This window comes from Thalassophryne amazonica, chromosome 16, assembly GCF_902500255.1.
Source record: "Thalassophryne amazonica chromosome 16, fThaAma1.1, whole genome shotgun sequence".
NCBI lineage: Eukaryota > Metazoa > Chordata > Actinopteri > Batrachoidiformes > Batrachoididae > Thalassophryne > Thalassophryne amazonica.
In genome coordinates, this window is record NC_047118.1 from 22,447,120 (window position 1) to 22,470,011 (window position 22,892).

Below are 22,892 nucleotides of genomic sequence, written 5' to 3' on the forward strand. Positions count from 1 at the left end.
TCTCCAACCTTCTTTTTCATCTCAAAAATTCTTGAAAGGGTAGTTGTAAACAGCTAACTGATCATCTGCAGAGGAATGGTCTATTTGAAGAGTTTCAGTCAGGTTTTAGAATTCATCATAGTACAGAAACAGCATTAGTGAAGGTTACAAATGATCTTCCTTATGGCCTTGGACAGTGGATTTCATCTCTGTGCTTGTTCTGTTAGACCTCAGTGCTGCTTTTGATACTGTTGACCATAAATTTTATTAGAGATTAGAAGCATGCCATAGGTATTAAAGGCACTGCGCTGCGGTGGTTTGAATCATATTTGTCTAATAGATTACAATTTGTTCATGTAAATGGGGAATCCTTCTTCACAGACTAAGTTAATTATGGAGTTCCACAAGGTTCTGTGCTAGGACCAATTTTATTCACTTTATACATGCTTCCCTTAGGCAGTACTATTAGACGGTATTGCTTAAATTTTCATTGTTACGCAGAGATACCCAGCTTTATCTATCCATGAAGCCAGAGGACACACACCAATTAGCTAAACTGCAGGATTGTCTTACAGACATAAAGACATGGATGACCTCTAATTTCCTGCTTTTAAACTCAGATAAAACTGAAGTTATTGTACTTGGCCCCACAAATCTTAGAAACATGGTGTCTAACCAGATCCTTACTCTGGATGGCATTACCCTGACCTCTAGTAATACTGTGAGAAATCTTGGAGTCATTTTTGATCAGGATATGTCATTCAAAGCGCATATTAAACAAATATGTTAGGACTGCTTTTTTGCATTTACGCAATATCTCTAAATCAGAAAGGTCTTGTCTCAGAGTGATGCTGAAAAACTAATTCATGCATTTATTTCCTCTAGGCTGGACTATTGTAATTCATTATTATCAGGTGTCCTAAAAGTTCCCTAAAAAGCCTTCAGTTAATTCAAAATGCTGCAGCTAGAGTATGACGGGGACTAGAAGGAGAGAGCATATCTCACCCATATTGGCCTCTCTTCATTGGCTTCCTGTTAATTCTAGAATAGAATTTAAAATTCTTCTTCTTCCTTATAAGGTTTTGAATAATCGGTCCCATCTTATCTTAGGGACCCTCGTAGTACCATATCACCCCAATAGAGCGCTTCGCTCTCAGACTGCAGGCTTACTTGTAGTTCCTAGGGTTTGTAAGAGTAGAATGGGAGGCAGAGGCCTTCAGCTTTCAGGCTCCTCTCCTGTGGAACCAGCTCCCAATTCAGATCAGGGAGACAGATACCCTCTCTACTTTTAAGATTAGGCTTAAAACTTTCCTTTTTGCTAAAGCTTATAGTTAGGGCTGGATCAGGTGACCCTGAACCATCCCTTAGTTATGCTGCTATAGACTTAGACTGCTGGGGGGTTCCCATGATGCACTGTTTCTTTCTCTTTTTGCTCTGTATGCACCACTCTGCATTTAATCATTAGTGATTGATCTCTGCTCCCCTCCACAGCATGTCTTTTTCCTGGTTCTCTCCCTCAGCCCCTATACCAGTCCAGCAGAAGACTGCCCCTCCCTGAGCCTGGTTCTGCTGGGGGTTTCTTCCTGTTAAAGGGAGTTTTTCCTTCCCACTGTAGCCAAGTGCTTGCTCACAGGGGGTAGTTTTGACCGTTGGGGTTTTACATAATTATTGTATGGCCTTGCCTTACATATAAAGCGCCTTGGGGCAACTGTTTGTTGTGATTTGGCGCTATATAAAAAATTGATTGATTGATTGATGATCAGTGGAAACAGGAGCACCTGAGCTCAACTTTGAGCTCAGGCAAAGGCTGTGAATACTTATGTACATGTGTTTCTTAGTTTATTATTATTATTTCTATTTTTAATAAATTTGCAAAATCTAAAAAAAAAAAAAAAAAAAAAAAAATTTCACATGGCGTTATGGGGTATTGTGTGCAGAAATTTGGAGGGGGGGGGGGGGGGGGATTGCAGCCATTTTGGAATAAGGCCGTAACATAAAATGTGGAAAAAGTGAAGCATTGTGAATAGTGAATACTTTGCGGATGCATTTTAGATCAACTGTCCTCCTTCTTTCATTTTCATTTTTCTGTCTCCATCAGGCATTTTCTTTTTCATGCATAAAAAAGATCTTTGTTCATTTTCAGCTAATGTCCAAGCCATTCCTCATCTAGCAGTTTGAGTTGTTGTCCAGTGAGAGTGTGTGTTAATTAATACCGGTAACACTTTTTGCCCACTGTCAGGAATGCAAATAGATATCGTTTCACAGATCTGAACCTCCAAATATAAAGTAGCCAAAACCAAAAACATTATCTCAGGGAGTCTGGCTCAGGAGCCTCCACACACTGGTAGCGTACTGCCAGTTGATTAAACACAGACGATGTCCCCTGCCACAGTTAAAAGTCCATAAAAATCTGTAAGCGTTTTTCCGAGAATTCCAAATTCCACTCCAAAAAGAACTATACAACCTCTGCAACAGCCTGTTAGATATTAATATTATTTACATAGTCAACGTTTAAATGGTCTCCTGGAACGTCCAATGGAGTACAGTCCTAAGTATTGCAGATGGAAGGATGCCAGGCTCTGTGGGGAGATAGAAGGAGTTGATCTCCTGATGTGAGTCACAGAACTTGGGTTGGAACAAATGAAGGCGTTCATGCCTCTTCTCACCCTCCCCCACAATCTCTGAGTTGATCACAGCTGTCATTTGGCCTCAGCGAACCTAATGGCTGATGCTTTTGTCTGCAGCATCCTGGACTGTACCCCATCAGGAAAACTTTCATGCTGCCAGTCATGGAGAAGGAGGATGTGGCCCACAGCATTCCCACCATGGGACGCCATGAGAATCAGATCATCGAGGTTAAATCTGGACTGTGGAAGTTGTTTGTTGCGACATAGTGGGGGCTAATGCATAAAATACTGCTACGCTTTCACTAATTCAACTGTTTCTACCTCATGTGCCACTTTTGCTCTTGCCAGGTTGTTCATGTGGAACAACTGAACTGAAAAGCCTCCACCTGGACCTGCAGGTCTACACAAATCTAATCTCTGTGAAATGTCAACAGGCAGAGCAAACTTAAATTCACTTTTATTGTAATATGTAAAAGTAACCTCTATATAAGCCCTGAGACCCATTGATGCTCATCACTGGTACCGTGGTGTGAGGCAGACGAGAGTCTGTGACTCCCCCTGGATGAAACACCAGTCCATCACAGATTACTTGCCCAGCCAAGGCTGGTACACATTTACAACTGCAGAGAAAGTGACTGGTCTAAGGACACCAACAGAAAATGTAACTAGGACTCAAACTCGGGTTGACATATTGGAAGCCCATCTCCTCCCACTGAGCTTCTCCCACCTGTTTCTGCTTTTGCAAGAGAGTAGGTGGTTCTATGGGAGCAAAATTAGACTACCAATATAGAAATGAGGGTTTGATTCCAGGCATGTACTTCTTGCTATCTGCTTGCGTCCTTGGACAAGACACTTCATCTGCATTGTGTCTGTCCACCCAACTGTAAATGTACTGGCCTTGGCTAATAACCTGCAACTCTCATCCACTTTCACACTATGATATCTGTGTATAAACACCAGCCCAGTAGGACTCAGGACCAGTCCAGGACTTACTCTAGTAAAAGTCACCCACATTCTAGTACAAGTGGCCCATCAGATTTAGTTATTAGCTGATTTTCTTTTTTTTTTTTTTTTTTTTTTTTTAATTCTTCAGCACCATAGTTCCAATCTTACTGTAGGTTCTGATACTTGGATGCGAACTAGTGACGTAAGGTGATACATGGACTCTTCAAGTATCCATGGGTACCTTGGAATGCCTTTGCATCAAGCGATCAGTGGCTACATTTACATGCCGTTAATATTCGGGATAAGGTCCATATTCCGGTTTCTGAATCATTAGGAATAACCCCATTTACATGCTTATGCAGACAGAGTTACTCCTGTATACATGGTCATTGGTATCATTTGGAATATCCCCATCTAAACAGCGACGCATGCCTTCCACCAGTGCTTGATTTGGTCTGGCATTCATGCAAATCCTGCTTCGCACAAAATAATGTTCCTTTCTATGGGGATATTCCGATGCGCGTTTATATGACCTGATATTCGGGTTAGAAAAGGTGTAACCCGGGGTCATATCTGGATTTTTAAAAACTGGAATATGAGCATATTCGGGTTTTTGCGGGTGTTTACATGGCCGTGCGCAACCGGGTTATTGCTAATATTCCAGTTATGAAAGGGCTATGAAAGGGTTATTGGCTGCATGTAAACGTAGAAAGTTACTTACGCAGGGAGACTCACTTTGAAGGAACACCAGCTACAACATTTTGGCCATGTGGTGCATTTCTCTGGGCATGATCCAGCATGCAGGTGCCTCAGTGCTGAGGATCCCAGTAGCTGGAGAAAGCAATGGAATGCCCACATTTCACCTGACTGGGTGAGTAGATGGTTCATTTGTAGAAGTGGGGATAGACCGGCTGCCTGGGTCCATGGCCATCATCCAAGACCCGGGGCGGTTCTATGGTGTAGTGGATGCAGCAACGCCCAGCACCAGCGTCTGCTCCCCAGACCAGACTTGGAGCCATAGTTCTTCAAATTTCTGTGTGTTGCAAGATGGTTGAGCTGAAAACACAGCTTGAAAGCATCAAGGTCTAATTCAGCATGATCTCCTGCGAGTCATTGCCTTGACGTGTTGTTACGACAATCTGCCACCAGCCACACAACAATTCACTGCAGAAAGCACAAGGCAAACACCACATCGGTTTTCGAGTGGATTCTGTTATGGCTTCCTTTTTCCTTCTCTGTCTCTCATGCTTCTCTTGTTTTTTTTTTTTGTTTTTTTCCTGTCTCTTTTTCCTCTCCCATGAGCACAGTGACAGATGCTATACATCAACATCACTGCTGAAACAAAACACAGCCTTTGTCTTTCCTAGCTTGCAAAAACGTCAGAGAATTTTGATGGAGATGCACCAGTTGCTGTGTAATTCAAATATGTCACTTTCCTCCCACATAGTTTCACACTGGATGTGCGGCGTTATAACCGCCGATCAGCGCTGATGATTGAGACACGGCGGCTGCCCTGCTGGAATGTGGCCCATTCTCATTCACATCTTCTATCAGAAAAAGTCAAAAGATAAGTGTTTTATCAACTGTGACAGCTTGACGGAAGGCGATAGAACAGATGCAAACACCGACGCTACTTCAAATAACAGACTTTTAGTTTACTGAGACAAATGTAGACACAAGTTTGAGCTCAGCTGCATTTCTGAAATTATGGAAATGCTCCAAAAGGGGGATTTCTGACAGGCAGAAGGCCTCTGGATGGAATTAATCCACCCCCCCAATCTGCTCGTGCATACCACGAGCTATCAGACACGCTTGTGTGACTGCAACTTCAAGCTTATCTCTCCAAGATAGAAGCTTTTTTAGTAGCTCAAAAAAAAAAAACCTCACAACGAAGCTGTTAAGCATTAAGTGTGCTGTTAAGCATTTATCAAAATGATTCTCAGAGGAGAGGTTTAGCATTAGGGGAAAAGATGTTGAAAATTAACTCCTTCATTCACAAACACTAAAGCTCTCAAATGGATCAATATGCACACCTATCTTCAAACATGTGTCCACAATCCTGCCTTGGATTCTATATAACAAGCAAGAAAAACAAGAGGCAGAATTAGAATTTCCTAAAGTCCCACAGTACCCAAGAATTTTGTAAAAAATGAAATATTTGCAAATCAGCACTCACAGTGCATTAGTAAAGTATTGACAGTGCTTCACATTTCCACATTTTGTTAAGTTATGGCCTTATTCCAAAATGGATGACATTCTTTCTTTTTTTTCATAATTCTCCACACAGTACCCCATAATAACAATGTGAAAATCTGGGGAAGGGGACAGAAACATTTCTGCTGCTTTGAAGGTCCCAATGGGCACAGTGGCCTCCTTCATCCATAAATGGAAGAAGTTGAGATCCACCAGGACTCTTCCGAAATGCAACACTTTTGTTTTTGCTCCCATTTTTCATGAGCTGAATTCAAAGATCTAAAATTTTCTATATACACAAAAGACATATTTCTCTCAAATTTTGTTCACAAATCTGTCTAAATCTGTGTCCTCTGTCATTGCCAACAAAGATTATGTTACAAAGTATTGAGTTTAATTTTTGTTATTGACCAAATACTTATTTACCACCATAATTTACAAATAAATTCTTTTAAAAAATCCTACAAGTTTTGATTGGATTTTGATGAAATTTTGTGGAGAAGTTGCAAGTGACAAGAGGAACAAGTGATTAAATTTTAGTGGTGATCCGGATCACGATCCGGATCCTGATGCTAACGCGTTAGCATGTCTATGGCATTTTCAATGTTAAAAGTTAGCATTAAGCAGTTGCAGCTGTCATCACGTTCGGGTGCATTTGTTTTCAAATTGTAATATTTCTTAAATTTATTTTGTTTATATATTAATAATCTAATGACTATTATATACAATTTTAGAAAAAGAGACAAAAAAAAAAAATAGATCACTGTGCCAAGGAGGGATTCTCTTTAGGGTCAGTGACCCTATGGCCTTGTTTAGAGAAGTGTTTCATAAATGTTAAAAAATTAATATATTTGCAGTTTAGTTGAATAATAAATTGAATTTTGTCTCATTTGTTTTTGTCTATAAGCACATGCAATATCAATATCTGTGCTCAGATGACAGTAGCTTCTGGGAAAGGTGCAAGTTGCAATAAACTTTTACTAAATTTTACTACTGAGCAAACATCATTGTTAGACTTTGTTAGGTTCAATGATTCCACAGCGTGTAGATGTTATGGTGTCAGTGACCCCATGGCCTTGGCGGAGGTTTGCACTCTCTGAGTGCTTCTAGTTACTATTATTATTAATGTATAAATAAAAATATTATAATTTGTAATACATTTCACTCTTTTACGACAACAAATGCTGAGCCATTAATTATTATACAGAAAACAAAAACACAAACATGCTGAAATGCCAGAAGCTTAACGCTAACTTTAACATTGAAAACACCATAGACATGGTAAGGCGTTAGCATCGGCGTTAGAATAAAATACATCTATCAACTGTTTCAGAAGACCATAACAGGTCAGATTAACATAAAAAAGGTAAATATTCTCACAGACATATGCTCACTGGGGTTTTAGTGGAGAAAAATTAAGATAAAGCAAAATAAAACAAATGAAACCAATGAAGCAGCAGCTCGAAGAATTCCTTCATTGGTTCAAGATTCAAAGCAAAGCTCGGTTGATTATATGGAAGAAACAAAACATTTGCGGTAAAACAAAGTTATTTAGCAACTATTCGATGACTAAATTAGTTGACAACTATTTTAATAATCGATTTTAATTTATTAACTCGATTAGTTGTTTCAGCCCTACCTATAATTTCTTCAGCGTTATCTGGGTTTCTTGGAGGCTTTCCTCACCAATCTCCTTCTTGCACGACCTCCCAGTTTTTGAGACCTACCTACTCCACATAGATTTACAGTACTGTTTGTATTTCTGTGGGATATACACTGTAAAAAAAAAAAAATCTGTTGTTTTTACAGAAAAATTCTGGCAGCTGTGGTTACCAGGGGAATTCTGTAAGAATTACAGTGACTATGTAAATGGTTTTACATAAGCAATCAATCAATGTTTATTTATAGAGCCCTTTACAACACTCAAGGTAGCCAAAGTGCTTTACAGTAAAATAAAAACAACATAGAATAAAATTAAAAACACATTAAAACAAGACAAGAAAACACAAATAAAATGACATGTAATTTTACTGTAAAATTTACATTATGTAAACTTTACAGTGTAAATTTGTTGTAATTTTATTGTCTATTTAGAAGATAAAATCTCTGCAAAATGTCCACCTTATGCTTAAATATCCTCAAAATGTAGTTTAAACAGACATCACGTCTTATTTCAAACCCTCAACTATCAGTATTTTAGAATATTTCTTAAAATTTTTCATCTGTAAAATGTAAATGTATTGTACATTTTTTTATATTACAGTTTTTCTGTGTTTAAACTACAGTCATTTGTAAACTCCACAATGGTATATGATTATTTTAACATATTTGTACTGTTCACAGTTCAGTTTCGTTACACATTTTTATGTCGTGATTTCACAGGCTTTCTCCATTAATTGCACAGACCTTTTTTTTTTTAAGTGTATGTATATCTCTACAAGAGGATACAAAAGCTACTCAGAGGGTAAACAATGAGGTTTGAAAAGGGAGGACATACAATTTTAAAAGGGGATGCAAGCACTTGGATTGATATCATTTTTGTTATTTCAGAACATTCTTTTTATGCTGTTTTTGTCTGTATTTATTACTTTTGATGATGAAGGAATATTTGTATGAGCTGAATGGGCTAAAAATAATATGTTTGTGTAAAAAAAAAGAAGCTAATTTTATTCTTTTTGCCAGTTCAAATTAAGGGGATGCCATCTTTTGCACTCAACTGTCTATATTATAGACGTGGGGGCACATTTTGTTTTTGAAGTAATATAACTGAGCACTTTTACAGGCGTAGCTTTGGGAAACAGTACAGGTGACATTAGGATGCATCCTCAGAAACCATGTGCAGACTTGTCTTGTGTTTTTATTACCTCATCAAGAAGAGGCTGTCAGCCTGTCTGCAGTATAGTGAGCACAAAACAGAAACCAGAGCGCATGCACCCAACAGTCAAGCTTCTAATCTTCTTATAAAGTTACATAAACGATACTAAGACGTTACTCAACTTCTCAATTTGCATAGTAGAGAGTTTGTGCAATTTTACAAGAGGGCACATTTTTGGCTGTATTCAGAAGGAAAAAAAAGAAACTTGTCTTAAAAACCTCGAACCTGCAAGTCTGGTGAGTAAATCACATGTCAATCATCAACCATCCACATCCAAATCCACATCCCAAGAAACTGCAGAGGAAAATTAGCAGTTACAAACGGCTCTGGTTTTCCTTGTTGGACAGGTTTCTTTCCTGTGCCATGAACAATACAGTGTATTTCGTAAGAAATCGTTGCTCATGTGTTTTCAACTGAGTGATGACTGAATTGTGTTTACAGACGCATTTAGTGCTAATGGACTCTGCAGCTCTGCAAGCCCTCACCAGGCTCATCTTGCATTCAGAAACAGACCTGCATCATACATTGTGAGGCTCACGGGGTTAACTTTAAACCAGAGGTCTCAAACCGGTTCCAGAAAGGGCCAAGAGGGTGCAGGCTTTCTGTGCAACCACCCACTGCAGCAGGTGATTTCACTGATTAACTGATTCCACCTGCTCAAAGTGTCAGTGAAATCACCTGCTGCAGTGGGTGGTTGCACAGAAAGCCTGCACCCTCTTGGCCCTTTCTGGAACCGGTTTGAGACCTCTGCTTTAAACCTTTGACAGACTTGTGTCTTTTAAACTTTAAACCCCAAAAGTCTCAGCCATTCACAAGCAAAGATGGGGCGAGGATCACCACTTTGTGAACAACTGCATGAAAAATTAGTCCAACAGTTTAAGAACAATGTTTCTCAACATTCAATTGTAAGGAATTTAAGGATTCCATCATCTCCAGTCCATAATATAATCAGAAGATTCAGAGACTCTGGAGAACATTCTACACGTAAGCGGCAAGGCCGAAAACCAACATTGAATGCCCATGACCTTTGATCCTCGGACAGCACTGCATTAAAAACCGACATCATTGTGTAAAGGATCTTACCACGTGAGCTCAGGAACACTTCGGAAAACCATTGTCAGTTAACACAGTTTGTCACTACATCTACAAGTGCAAGTTAAAACTCTACCATGTAAAGCAAAAGTCATACATCAACAACATCCAGAAACGCCGCCACCTTCTCGGCCCGAGCTCATTTGAAATGGATAGACGCAAAGTGGAAAAGTGTGCTGCGGTCTGATGAGTCCATATTTCAAATTGTTTTTGGAAATCATGGACGTGGTGTCCTCCGGACAAAATAGGAAAAAGACCATCCAGATTGTTACCAGCGCAAAGTTCAAAAGCCAGCATCTGTGATGGTATGGGAGTGTGTTAGTGCCCATGGCATGGGCAACTTATACATCTGTGATGGCACCATCAATGCTGAAAGGTACATCCAGGTTTTGGAGCAACATATGCTGCCATCCTTCTAACGTGTGTGTGTGTGTGTGTGTCATAAGGGAGTGGGCATCTGTGGATCACCTCATAAATTTGCACTCATTCAGGGTTTGTTTGTGTTGTTGTCACAAGTATCGTTTGTCACAATACTTTTGTATTCCCTTACAAAAATATTTGCAAACCTTCTCCCCTTTCCTCACATTGTATTTCCTTACCAGTATTTGTATTTTCTCACAATACTTACTTGCTTAATCATCTGACTTTTGTGTCATGCACCACACAGTACATTGCTGATTTCTGGTAAGTTTTGCAAGGTAACACAAATCCTTTTGCAAGGGAACAAAAGCGTCCGTTCCAGAAAAAAAAAGACAAAAACTTTAAGGGGCTCTTTGGGTACAGAGCCAGAGAAAACAAATACTTCTTATGATTTATAGTTTTTTATTGGTTTTCTTATTGTCATATATGAATCATGCATGTTTCATAAAAGCTCCCCTGCCCCCCAACACTGACCACTAATCTACAAGGTGTAATAGGAGAGTTCTTTCCCCCTCTAGCACAATTACCCCCAGAGTCCCAGCCAACAGAGTAAAGAACCACACGTGGGTTTGGCAAGTTCTATATTGAATGGACTAGATATATATTGCGGTAGTCCATTTGTTCTAGATTGTCAAATCACTTTACCTTACTGTTGTCAGGGTGCTGCCATGTGAGGCATCCAACTTCACACCAGGAGCTTAGGGAACTGATGGGCTTTGAACCATAGAGTTTTTTCACATTGAGGAAAGCATGCTACCACTGCACTACCTTGCTCCACCCAGCAGTATGTAATGTCATACTGGAAGTGAAAGAAACTGCCAAAGCCAAAGTCTGAGCTCCACATTGACCAGCTGCAACATTAAAGTGATGACATGCATTATTATTATGTCAAGTCGAGTCAAGTCTGGCAGCATGAGCTGGTGTCACGTCACCACATCCACAACACCATGGAACCGCCTTGGGTCCTGGATGGTATCCACCCAAACAAACAACTGGTCCATCCCCACCCGTTGAAAGAAGCCATCTATCTGCCACAACCAGATGAAGCCAAAACGACCAAATTATAAAAGTTGACACTGTCTCACAATGCAAGTACAACCCCTGGTATATCAATAAATGCACAAGTTTACGTTGATATTTTGGACACTTTTCTTATCCCATCAATTGAAAGGACGTTTGGGGATGATGAAATCATTTTCAAGATGATAATGCATCTTGCCATAGAGCAAAAACTGTGAAAACATTCCTTGCAAAAAGACACATAGGGTCAATGTCATGGCCTGCAAATAGTCCGGATCTTAATCCAACTGAAAATCTTTGGTGGAAGTTGAAGAAAATGGTCCATGACAAGGCTCCAACCTGCAAAGCTGATCTGGCAACAGCAATCAGAGAACGTTGGAGCCAGAATGATGAAGAGTACTGTTTGTCACTCATTAAGTCCATGCCTCAGAGACTGCAAGCTGTTATAAAAGCCAGAGGTGGTGCGACAAAATACTAGTGATGTGTTGGAGCGTTCTTTTGTTTTTCATGATTCCATAATTTTTTCCTCAGAACTGAGTGATTCCATATTTTTTTCCCTCTGCTTGGTCTAAAAAAGTAACCGTTACTGACTGCCACAATTTTTTTTCCCTGATTTCTTATAGTGTTTCTTAAAGCCAGAAAGTTGCCATTTGAAATGACTTTAGTTTTGTGTCATGTCTGTGATCTGCTTTTTTTCCTACAAAATTAAACAACTGAATGAACATCCTCCGAGGCTGGTGATTCCATAATTTTTGCCAGGGGTTGTACATACACGTCTAATAGCCGAGTCCAGGATGTCAGTAAAAGCCTGGATCTTCGTCTTGATCCAGGACAACCCAGACATGCTGATTCCTGACGGAGCATCTCAAGTGCTGCAATCAGGGCAGCCATTGATTCTGTGAAGTCAAGGTCAGTAAATCTTTTCTTGCCAACAAACCCACTTAAGTTGCTGGTCTCCACAACCCTATCCAATCCCAATAATAACTATAATGTAATCATATAATACATGACATACTGAATTGGGCTATTCTGTAAAATGGGCACTTTTATTGTTGGTACTGTTAGATAATATCTGTGCTAATTCTTTATTATATGTTAGCTATTAAGTATTTGTGTTATTTGTTTGGAAGTTCTGAGAAATATGTTAAGTTTTACTCTGTCATGTGTCCAGGGGAGAGCACCCCCTGTTGGTGAGAGCCAGTAACATTAGAAATGTGAGACTAAACCACACCCACTGTTAACACCCACATTGTACAAAAGTGTTGTACAAGTTACTTCATGGGCCTTTCACAAGATGGACGCTGTCTGTGAGGGTCCCAAGCCTGGTTTCTAACGTGACCTTTAATAAACTCAAAAGGAAGGAATACAATGGTTTGGTTTTTGGTAAGGGGCAGAATTTTACATAAAAGAACCAGGTAGAAATAGCAGTACTAATAGTATCTTTTGATAGAGTACACTGCTTCCCAAAATGAAGATCTCCAGTTTCAGGCCACCCATTGTCCAAGAAACATAAAATTTACCAGACACACGTTTGTCATGCCGTTTTCTCATATGCCATGCCACGTGTGCTTTTATGTGCCTTGACCACTCTGACTCTGGCTTTGTGCATATGTATGTGAAACTCAGCTGGTTTATACCTACTGTTGTACTTTTACTAGTATTAATACTTATACTTTAAAAGGTCTGAGTATTTCTTCCAACACTGGGTGGAACCAGAGAACCCGCCACCTCTTGCACAGAAATTCCAGCCACCAAGCCCCTGTGAACGAATGTTTCCTCTTATTCACAATTTAAAAAAAAATAATAATGAATGAATGAATTTATTTGGCACACAAACTCAACAATAACAAAAAACTGATACACAAGACAATTCCACGGTGACATGTGTGACCAAAAGGGGGTGAGCAGAAGCAAAGCTTATAAACGCCCACCCCTTATATACATACATACATACTCATTACCAACCAATATAATAATAATAATAATAATAAAATACTGAAGCTAAAATGTCCGAGCTTCAGATATGCGCCTGAAAGCAGCACGGCTGCTGTGGATGGGGTGTGACGTGCGCGCGCGTGAAGCAGCGCCTCACAAACAGAGGAGCAGCGGCGCGAGGAGGAGCTCGCGGGGTGTTTTATTTATTTATTTTTTAAATACTTACGGAGTTCTGCCTTTATCAGTGGGCAGAAAAAGAGGAGCGTCCTCGCAGGTCGGAGCTGATGGAAGCGACATGTAGACACGGCGGAGGACTTTGTCAGAGTTTCAGTAGAGAGGAGGAGGCGAAGTGAGAGCAACATGCTGACCTCCGTTCTGCTCCTGTTTCTGCTCCTCTGTCGGACTTGTGTGAGTCAGTATTCAAGCGACCAGTGCAGCTGGAAGGGAAGGTCAGCTCCTTAATTTAATATCAAACTCAATCACTGAAACAAACTGATTCTGACTGAAACCCTGTGACGTTTAAAGCTGTCGGATATTACTAATCGTCGCGACACCGCTCTAAGCTAATGCATTTGTTGTTGTGAAAGAACGTTTTAAAACAGGTGTTTTTAATTTAGGGTGTGTTGGCCTTTATTGTACATTAACGTAGTGATTTGACAGCTCTGAAATAATTATTCATTGATTAGTCGATGGGTAAAGATTATGCCTAATCAGTTAAGTTATTCATCCAGCAAAATTGTAAATTCTGAAATATAAATTAGGTTTTTTGTAGATGAAAAATTGATTGAGCCTCAAATAACAATGGACAACAATCAATTAGTCATTTTACATCGTTAAAAAAGAGGAATGCCAAACTTGGTTAAGACTTCTTGTTAAAATGTGAAATTTATTCCATTTTGGCTGTTAAATACTACTTCTGCCAAGGAGTTGATGTTTTCAGCATGTTTGTTAGTGTATCTCAGATGACAAAAACAAGCTTCAGCAAAATTTGGTTGAGAGGTAGGATTTGGGTCAAGAAAAAGTTGATACAATTTGAACTAGTTGTATATCCAGAATCGTTTTTAATTAATGTTTTTATAATCTCGTCCAATGATTCCCATGTTATTGGTATTTTGTGGAAATTGTGCTCCCACCTATAGTTAAGGACAAGCTGTATTACCTCTAGTAGAAATTTTAACATTGCTGAATTTTTGACTGTTGGCTTAACCTCTGATTTCCAATTTGGGGTCTGAGATCCCCCTAGGGGGCTACCAAAGATCACAGAGGGTCTGAGAGTCTGGTCTAAGGTTGTCAAAATTAGAAATGCTCATGTATAAACTCATCATAACTCAGTTACTGGATAATCAATTAAAAGATGACTGATTTTCCTTTGGGCCAAAGAGAAAAGGGGACAAAATAATTAGATATGTATGGGTTAATTTTTGTCAAAAACATCCAGAAATACAAAAATTACAGTCCATCACTTTGGGTGTGTGTGCCAGCCTTTCTGAGAAACAAATGGAGGTCTCCAAGAAATAAAGGTTGGGAACCATCAGCCTCAACAACCCCCCCCCCCCCCCCCCCAAAAAAAAAACCCTTGTGAAAGTGTCACTTTTGTCTACAGGAAATTCCTGTGTGCATGTTGACTAATTTTCTGAGACTAAACATTACAAATATTAAATGTATTAGTCATTGGTTGCAGCTGCATGTTGTTACATTCTGTATTGCATTAAATGTTTTGGAGTTTTGAAGTATTTGTTAATAACTGGGAAATTATTTAAAACATTTCTCCTCATATATTAAAACACTACTTTTTTAAGTAATAATTGATTAAAATCTCTATTTGCAGTTTTAGATCATGTGGCACACATATTTTGGTACATTTGTGCTGGAGGGTTCTAACGCAAGTATTTAAACAAACAAACAAAAAAAAAGTCCAAAATCTAGTCTGCAAATCTCATTTAGATTCATACTTTGCTTTAAATTAAGTTTAGTTGCACAAAGAAATGCATAGTGTGTCCACATTGTTCCATGGCTTTTTAATATTTTCATCTATGTTTTTCAATAACTTTCATCAGATTTTAAACTTCAGGCAGAACCCTCTGGAAAGTTTCACCTCCCACCAAACATCTGCTGAAATGTGTTTTGCACGAGTGGCGGTGCCTCAAAAAGTGTGGTTTTGTTTTTCATCCTGCAGTTGGGGGGCGGCAGGCATGTCTCAAGTGCTTTGAGCTCATAACCAGTAATGTGCTGTTCATTAGTGAGACCCTTGGCTAATCTCCTTTAATTGTGTGCAGAAATGATGAAGTTAGAAAGGACTTAATTAGAGGCATGCAGAGGAGAGGCTGATTACGGGACTCTAGCATATGCTCGGCATGTGCCATGGCTTGCTTCAAATCTGAGGCAAATTTGAATTTCAGCATCTCATTTTCAGGAAACTGGGTGTTTCTCTTTGAGAGTCAAACCGCTACTTTGGCATACTCCTGCTGGTAGAATGCTGATGGCTTCCTGCCTTTGGCTTTGCCACAGAATGACTGACAGACTGCAGTTTTCAATCCCTGACCAGACATTAAGTTCTGGAGAGAGTCATTTGGTCACACTGGCGCCAGAGGCCGAAGTGTTGCCCGGACAAGTCTCTTCCAGTCTCCTTGGTGGCCTGAAAGCAAGGGGAGGTTGGGTGTGTGACCTGCATTTGCACTTGTATGCAGCAGGCCCAGCTACTGTTGCTGCTGTTTTATGCCCAGAAGCCCCTGTGTCCCTCCATTCATCCACTTCTGCTTCCAAACTATTTCCAAAGGCAGCCTGCCAGTGGTGCATTTAGCCAAGGCTCCAGGAGGAACAATGTGTTGGTGGGAGTGTGTGATGGAGTTGAGTCATTTTGCCTGCTGTGGCTCGTGACTGGTCATGCAGCCAGCCTTGGGTGCAAACGGCCCGTAATGCTTTGGGAGGAATGTGGCTTAATGTCTTTACAGTCAGCCAGAGGTCTTCATCCTGGTCAACTAGTGCCGAATGCCCAGAAAAATCATGTGCAAACATCGGGCATCTCTGCCATTTTAAACAAAGGATTACTACATGAATGTGCAACAGATGTGTAAAAGAAACCCTTCTGATTCTTGACAGCAAAACGTTTTGCCTTTGCATGGTTGAGTTTTGTTGATTTGTGTTTCTCCTGTTTCCTCCAGTGGTCTGACCCATGAAGGACACACGAGGGACGTGGAACAGGTGTATTTGCGTTGCTCCCAAGGCTCTCTGGAGTGGCTTTACCCAACAGGAGCAATCATCGTCAACCTGCGCCCCAACACAGTGTCCCCCGCCACCGCCCGGCTTTCCATTTGCATCAAAACCTCCACAGACTCCAGCGGTACCAACATCTACCTGGACCGTAACGGAAGGCTGCGGTTACTGCTGCGCGAAGAGGATCAAGCTCAGGGCAAAGTTCATTGCTTTGGCATCCAGGAGGGGGCGCTCTTCATTGAGGCTGTTCCGCACATGGACATCAGCCGCAGGATCACAGTGTTTCAGTACGAGCTTTTCAGCGACAGGCTGGGACCACAGGCACATTTATTGAGTGGTAAGATACAGTTTGACACGTCACCTGTGGAATCTATACGTTCTTTTAAGGAATAATTTGTAAATATCTTTTGAGTTCTCTGTAGGAATTGTTGCTTTGTCCCTGATGTGTTTGTGTGCTCTGCTCTAAATGGAGCCATCTACTGCTGGAAACTATTTTTTTTCCCATGCTAGACTCCAACCATAGGCCTAAAACTGAAACCTCCCAGCATTACTTCCCCATTCAATATTGATTATGGAAAAAATGTAATATATTGCGGAAATTTCACAGCGGTTAGCTCAACAATTAAAACCCAGGCCACTAAAGCATTTCTTTTTTTCTTATTTTTTTAGACTCACATCATCTTATTGCAGCTGTGTTCACATGGAGGCTGTGTACAAGTACTCAGAGTTGACCGAAGTATATTCAAAGTGGCTGTTTCTGAATGACTTGAATGCGGAGGAGCAACCAGAGGGCCTCTCTAGAAAAACAGCCTTCTATTTTCACACTGCGTATACCTGCCAAACCTGCACAGTTTCAAGCTGTGCAAATGGGCTGGCAACTGTTTTTTTTCTTTCTTTGTTTCTTTCTTCTTTTTTTTTCCATCCAAAGCAAAATATGAGCAGCGTTGGCCCCAAATCTGTTTTCATGGCTCTCTGGGTTCACGTGTTCACATCCTGCATCACTGTCTGGCACCACGGAGAGTGGGGAGGGTTGTTTTTGTCCACGCTCGCGTGTTGGGCTCAGGACCTCTGTGGTGCTGTGATGTGGCCTGAGATAGCGCTGGGATGAGTCACAAAGAAGGCTCTCGTGTCATTTGGAGCCCGGCTCGGTGGATTTATTGTTCTTGCTCTGTCACTTTGTGTCATCTTTTTTTTTTTTTTTCTGTTTCTTCTTACTGACCCGCAGTGTTGGGATTGAGTTGCTTGCCATCAAGTAGGAATGTATCTCCAACCAGATGTTGCCAGATGTTGGGAGGACCTTCTGACTGCGTGTACTCTTTAATCCCTTTCTGTGTTTTTTTTCTGTTGCACTCTGCTCACTTATTACTTCTCCCTTTCTCCACTATTTCCTACTTCTCCATTGCTTTCTTGTCTATTCATCATTCTTCTGTTTTCCTTTTCATTCCTCTACCCTCAATATATCTTCTCTCTCTCCTCCCAGCTGTTTGATGTGGCATCGGTCTGTGCTGAGATGTATTAGCGAGTTGTGCTTCATTACAGTGGAATGTATCGGGGCCCAGATGTTGCAGGGACTCGATCCTGTGTTCCGCTCCCCCTTATCCCTCTGTGCGCAGTGAAGTGGTTCTGATCAGAGTGGCTCTGTGTGTGCGCAAGCCACCGAGAGACGATGACTTGGCTCTGGGCCCATTCCCGTGGTTCTGTTTCATGTCAGACACGTGAGCCCTGCTCAGTCTGCTTTGGAGGAAGCGGAACACACCCCCGGGTTTAGGCCTGGGCTGGCTGCTCTGTCTGATGCTGTAGCTGCACACGGGCTCACTTCAAAGAGCCTTTGCACTCGGCTCGGGGCGAGGTCAGCCGCTCTGAAGTCTCCCAGCTTTCCAGCTGTTGTTAAAGCAGTCTGAGCTTGTGGCTGTTTGACCTTTGAACTTTCTAGCGGAGCAGCAGAGCCTTGTGTCGCTACACGAGTTGACCAAAAACGTGCTAAAAATAATGCCTACTCCTTGAGGAGATAGATGGCATAAGTGCAGAAGTTTTAGACTTGTGATTCGACCACACTAAGGCAATTTTCAGTGCACCAAAACCCAACTGACACTTTTAGTGATTTCCTTCAGTCAGATAAGGGTGTGGCACCCACCAGTGCCAAGTGAGCATCCTTCCCTCAATCCCCACGCAGCGCCGGCCACTAAATCAAGAAACCACAGCAGAGCCACGGCTAGTTGAGGCCCAGCCACAGGCCCACCTGAGTCAACTAATCACTGACCTGACGGCTCTCGTTTAGGACCCTTTCTCCCGCTGTAAAACAGTCTGGAGGACAGAGCAAGTTGAGTTGCTGCTCTGCAGCGACAAGTCAAAGGTGAAATCTTGTCTGGAGCAGGTTTGGGTCATTGAATTCACATTATTCAGCTATTTGCCCTCTAATTACTCACATCTTGTCCTCTCAATGCCTGACAGCTGTGTTTTTTGGTTTTGTTTTAAAAGAATGACTATGTACCATGCACATTTGACACTTAATGTCATAGTTATGGCAGCCCCGTTGGAGATGCAACATCTCCAGATCTCCTTTTCCTATTATTTATGACAACGAGCAGCGTACACGCTAGCACACATATGGTCTGCTGGAACTCGACCTACTTCCCAGATGCCGTGAATGTTTATAGGAACATCCCTGTAATCGGCTTTCTCAGACATTTAATTCAGTGACAGTGTTGGCCGCAATGATCTTCTCTTTCCTTCTTAAGGACTTGAACCTTCACTGGACCTTGTCTGTAGAGAACAAAGCCAACAAAGTCTGTACCTCCTCATCGGCCCATCTGTCGCCTCTGCTATTCATCTGTTTTGATTCTGTTCTTGACACCTGTTGTCATGTTCTCTTGCGTGAGTTAACAGAGTGAAACGCTGCCCAACAGTTTTTCAAAACCACTTACCCACCACAGAGCAGGGACTTGTCTCATCCCAGAAAAAGGCCCCAAAAATTATGTTTCAGAGGTGGTCCCTGTGGTGGAGATGCATGCAACGATGTCCGACCCACTGAAGTGGCCCTCAGAAATGTGCTGATACAGACCGCAGACTGACTAGCCTTTTATTAATTAATGCAACATTTACTTTTTTCTTCATTTTCACTTGGGTATTGTTCATGAATCATAACTGTGTGATTCTTGTTCATTCTCTTGTGTTGGATTATGTTTCAACACTAAACGGGACAAATTAACTGGAATGTTATGGTAAATAGTTGGAGTTGGTAATGTAATTTGACGTCATTTAGCACACAGCATGACGTCTCCTTTTGATGCAGAATCTGGAACAAAGTTTCAGAACATGGGTCTTGCAAAAAGTTTTGAAATGCTCCAAACTGTCACTAATTTGCAGTACTGACGTTTTTTATTTTTTTGTCCCCCGGTACTAGGGGAGCTATGACCACTACCTTTCCCCCCCCCCCCCCCCCCCCCCATGACTAAACCAAACCAACTTTTTTAGGTTCCTTAGATGACCCCAAAACACAATCAGGATGTTCCTAAAAATACAATAGAAACTGGTCTCAAGCCAGTTATCCAAGATGGTGTCCAAGATGGCTGCCAAAATAGGGTTTTTCACTGAAACACCTTTAAACAACATATAAACAACTTAAATATCACAGAGATTCAATGATGAGGGTCTATTGGTGGCCATTTTGGACACCATTTTGAATCTTAAACCCATGAATGAATTTAGTTTAGGCACAAATGACTTTGCTGTGAACTGCTTCCCATTGAATCTCACGCAGTGGCAGGTAGTTGTTTATATAATTTTCCATAATCCATCCAGCATCCACTAATGATTTAGCAAGTAGAAGACGTGTCGATGTAATACTACACAGTCAAAACAAAGTTATGTTTGGGATTAGTCTGGTGCATCAAATTTAACCAGTCACTGTCTGGGCGCCATGGTGACTTAGTGGTTAGTTAGTTGACCTGGTCCTTTCTGTGTAGAGTTTTCATGTTTCCCCATGTTTGCATGGATTCCTTCTGGGTGCTCCGGCTTCCTCCCACTTCCAAAGACATGCGCCCTGCAGTAGACTGGTGGCCTGTCCTGGGTGTACCCCACCTCTCGCCCAGTGAGTACTGAAATAGGCTTCAGAGATTCAATTCCCCAACCAGACTGGAACATCACTAAGGTGCTCTTAAGCAAGGAACTTATTCCCCAAGTTATTCCTGGTGTGCGGTTGAGCATCTTGCATGGCAGCACTGTGACACTGGTGTGCAAGTGTGAGGCATCATCGTGAAGTGCTTTGAGCACATATATCAGCTGGGAAAGTGTGATAAAATGCAGTCCATTTACTGTCTGACGTAAAAGCCAAAGTTTGCAGCACAAATCTTGTGTGGGGAACACTTTGTCTCATGCGGCTGGTTTCAACCAGTTTCCTCTCAAAGTGTTGCTTAACTGAAAAGTTGCTGATTCATGTGTCAAGATTTTTATCATGTTGCAAGACCAAGAGGACACAGAGAGAGAGATCAAACCTACCCCTGAAATTTGGCCACATTCTCATCAGTCCTCTGTCTTTGTTTTTTTTTTTTCCCCACTTAGCACCCTGTAAGCCGTGCACGGATGCCGAGATGCTTCTGGCAGTCTGTACAAATGACTTTGGTAAGCTACAGCGCTCGTTTTGGAGTGTTTGTTAGTTAAAATGAAAATGCCACTTCATGCTGTTTCTAGTATTGATCCTGTCTCTCTGGTGTCTCCAGTGGCACGGGGCAGCATCAAGAAGGTGGAGCAGGAGGAGGAGCGCTCATCAGTCACGGTGGAGATCAGTCGCGTGTACAGACAGAAGATCCATGTCTTTGTACCTACCGCAGTGAGGACACGGAGCTGGTTCGGCCACATTAAGATGCCCCTCCAATGTGGCGTCAGGTCTGCTGAGGGGGACTTTCTCTTCACAGGGACAGTGAGGTTTGGGGAAGCCTGGATGGGCTGCGCCCCACGTTACAAAGACTTTCTACAACTGTATCGTGAGGCGCAGCAGCAGGGGATCAACCCTTGTCATGTGGACACTGACTAATTGAGCTACCTGCTCACCCTGGGAAGTGGGACAAGCCCTCACTGAGTGGGGGGAAACAAGACAAACCAAGTGATCGTGCTGAGGAGGAACAAACCTGCACTCGGCCCGAAAGACAGACTGGTGCAGTCGTGCCGACTCGCTCTCTCTCCTGGTGTCTCATGAATCTTTGGAGATGGAGAATGGAGCTCCAACATGTTGCCAAGCAGCATGATAATTGGACTCTGTTCCCAAAGTTGAACTTGATGAAAGTGAAATGTCTGAAAGTCTCGGAGATGAGGAACGCCAAGGTTTTACATGTAGCAGTTTTTATTTGTATAAAATGTGAATGAATGTTGTATATGTTGAAGCACACATGGTTTGTAAAAAGTTTGATGTACAGTTTTGAATCTATTTCTTATGACAGAAATGTATAAAGTTGAAAGCTTCTTTTTTTTTTTTACATTTTGATAAATGATTGACAATTTAATGCCCAAGTTTAAATGCCTGTGATTTTCAGGCATTATGCAGTGCATCCGGAACGTATTCACAGCACTTCACTTTTTCCACTTTTTATGTTCGAGCCTTATTCCAAAATGGAGTAAATTCATTTTTCCTGTAAAATTCTACTCACAACACCCCATAAGGACAACATGAAAAAAAAATTTTTTTTGCAACTTTATTATATATATATATATATACATATATATACGCAACACTTTTGGTTTTGCTCCCATTTTGTATGAGATGAACTCAAAGATCTAAAACTTTTTCCACATACACAATATCATCATTTCCCTCAAATATTGTTCACAAACCAGTCTAAATCTGTGATAGTGAGCACTTCTCCTTTGCTGAGATAAGCCATCCCACCTCACAGGTGTGCCATATCAAGATGCTGATTAGACACCATGATTAGTGCACAGGTGTGCCTTAGACTGCCCACAATAAAAGGCCACTCTGAAAGGTGCAGTTTTGTTTTGTTGGGGGGGGAGATAGTATCTGGTGTGACCACCATTTGCCTCATGCAGTGCAACACATCTCCTTCGCATAGAGCTGATCAGGTTGTCAATTGTGGCCTGTGGAATGTTGGTCCACTCCTCTTCAATGGCTGTGCGAAGTTGCTGGATATTGGCAGGAACTGGTACATGCTGTTGTATACGCCGGTCCAGAGCATCCCAAACATGCTCAATGGGTGACGTGTCCGGTGAATATGCCGGCCATGCAAGAACTGGGACATTTTCAGCTTCCAAGAATTGTGTACAGATCCTTGCAACATGGGGCTGTGCATTATCCTGCGGCAACATGAGGTGATGTTCTTGGATGTATGGTACAACAATGGGCCTCAGGATCTCATCACGGTATCTCTGTGCATTCAAAATGCCATCAATAAAATGCACCCGTGTTCTTCATCCATAAGACGCCTGCCCATACCATAACCCCACCGCCACCATGGGCCACTCGATCCACAACACTGACATCAGAAAACCGCTCACCCACACGACGCCACACACGCTGTCTGCCATCTGCCCTGAACAGTGTGAACTAGGATTCATCTGTGAAGAGAACACCTCTCCAACGACAA

At 41.5% G+C, this 22,892-nt stretch overlaps 1 protein-coding gene across 1 annotated transcript; it reads left to right on the forward strand.

Annotated features, from left to right (window-relative positions):
* The first annotated feature begins 13,227 nt into the window (after window positions 1–13,227).
* Window positions 13,228–21,764, forward strand: LOC117527841 (meteorin-like protein). Its single transcript, XM_034190342.1, has 4 exons — window positions 13,228–13,535; window positions 16,248–16,636; window positions 20,860–20,919; window positions 21,018–21,764. Exons 1-4 carry the CDS (start codon window positions 13,447–13,449, stop codon window positions 21,329–21,331), a joined length of 852 nt encoding a protein of 283 aa, XP_034046233.1. The 5' UTR covers window positions 13,228–13,446; the 3' UTR covers window positions 21,332–21,764.
* Window positions 21,765–22,892: the final 1,128 nt, after the last annotated feature.

Bases quoted from the DNA above. Each gene is read 5' to 3' on its own strand.
- LOC117527841 (XM_034190342.1), top strand. From the start codon at position 13,447: ATGCTGACCTCCGTTCTGCTCCTGTTTCTGCTCCTCTGTCGGACTTGT. The intron at 13,536-16,247 runs GTCAGCTCCTTA...TGTTTCCTCCAG, and splicing joins CAGTGCAGCTGGAAGGGAAG to TGGTCTGACCCATGAAGGAC. The intron at 20,920-21,017 runs GTAAGCTACAGC...TGGTGTCTCCAG, and splicing joins AGTCTGTACAAATGACTTTG to TGGCACGGGGCAGCATCAAG.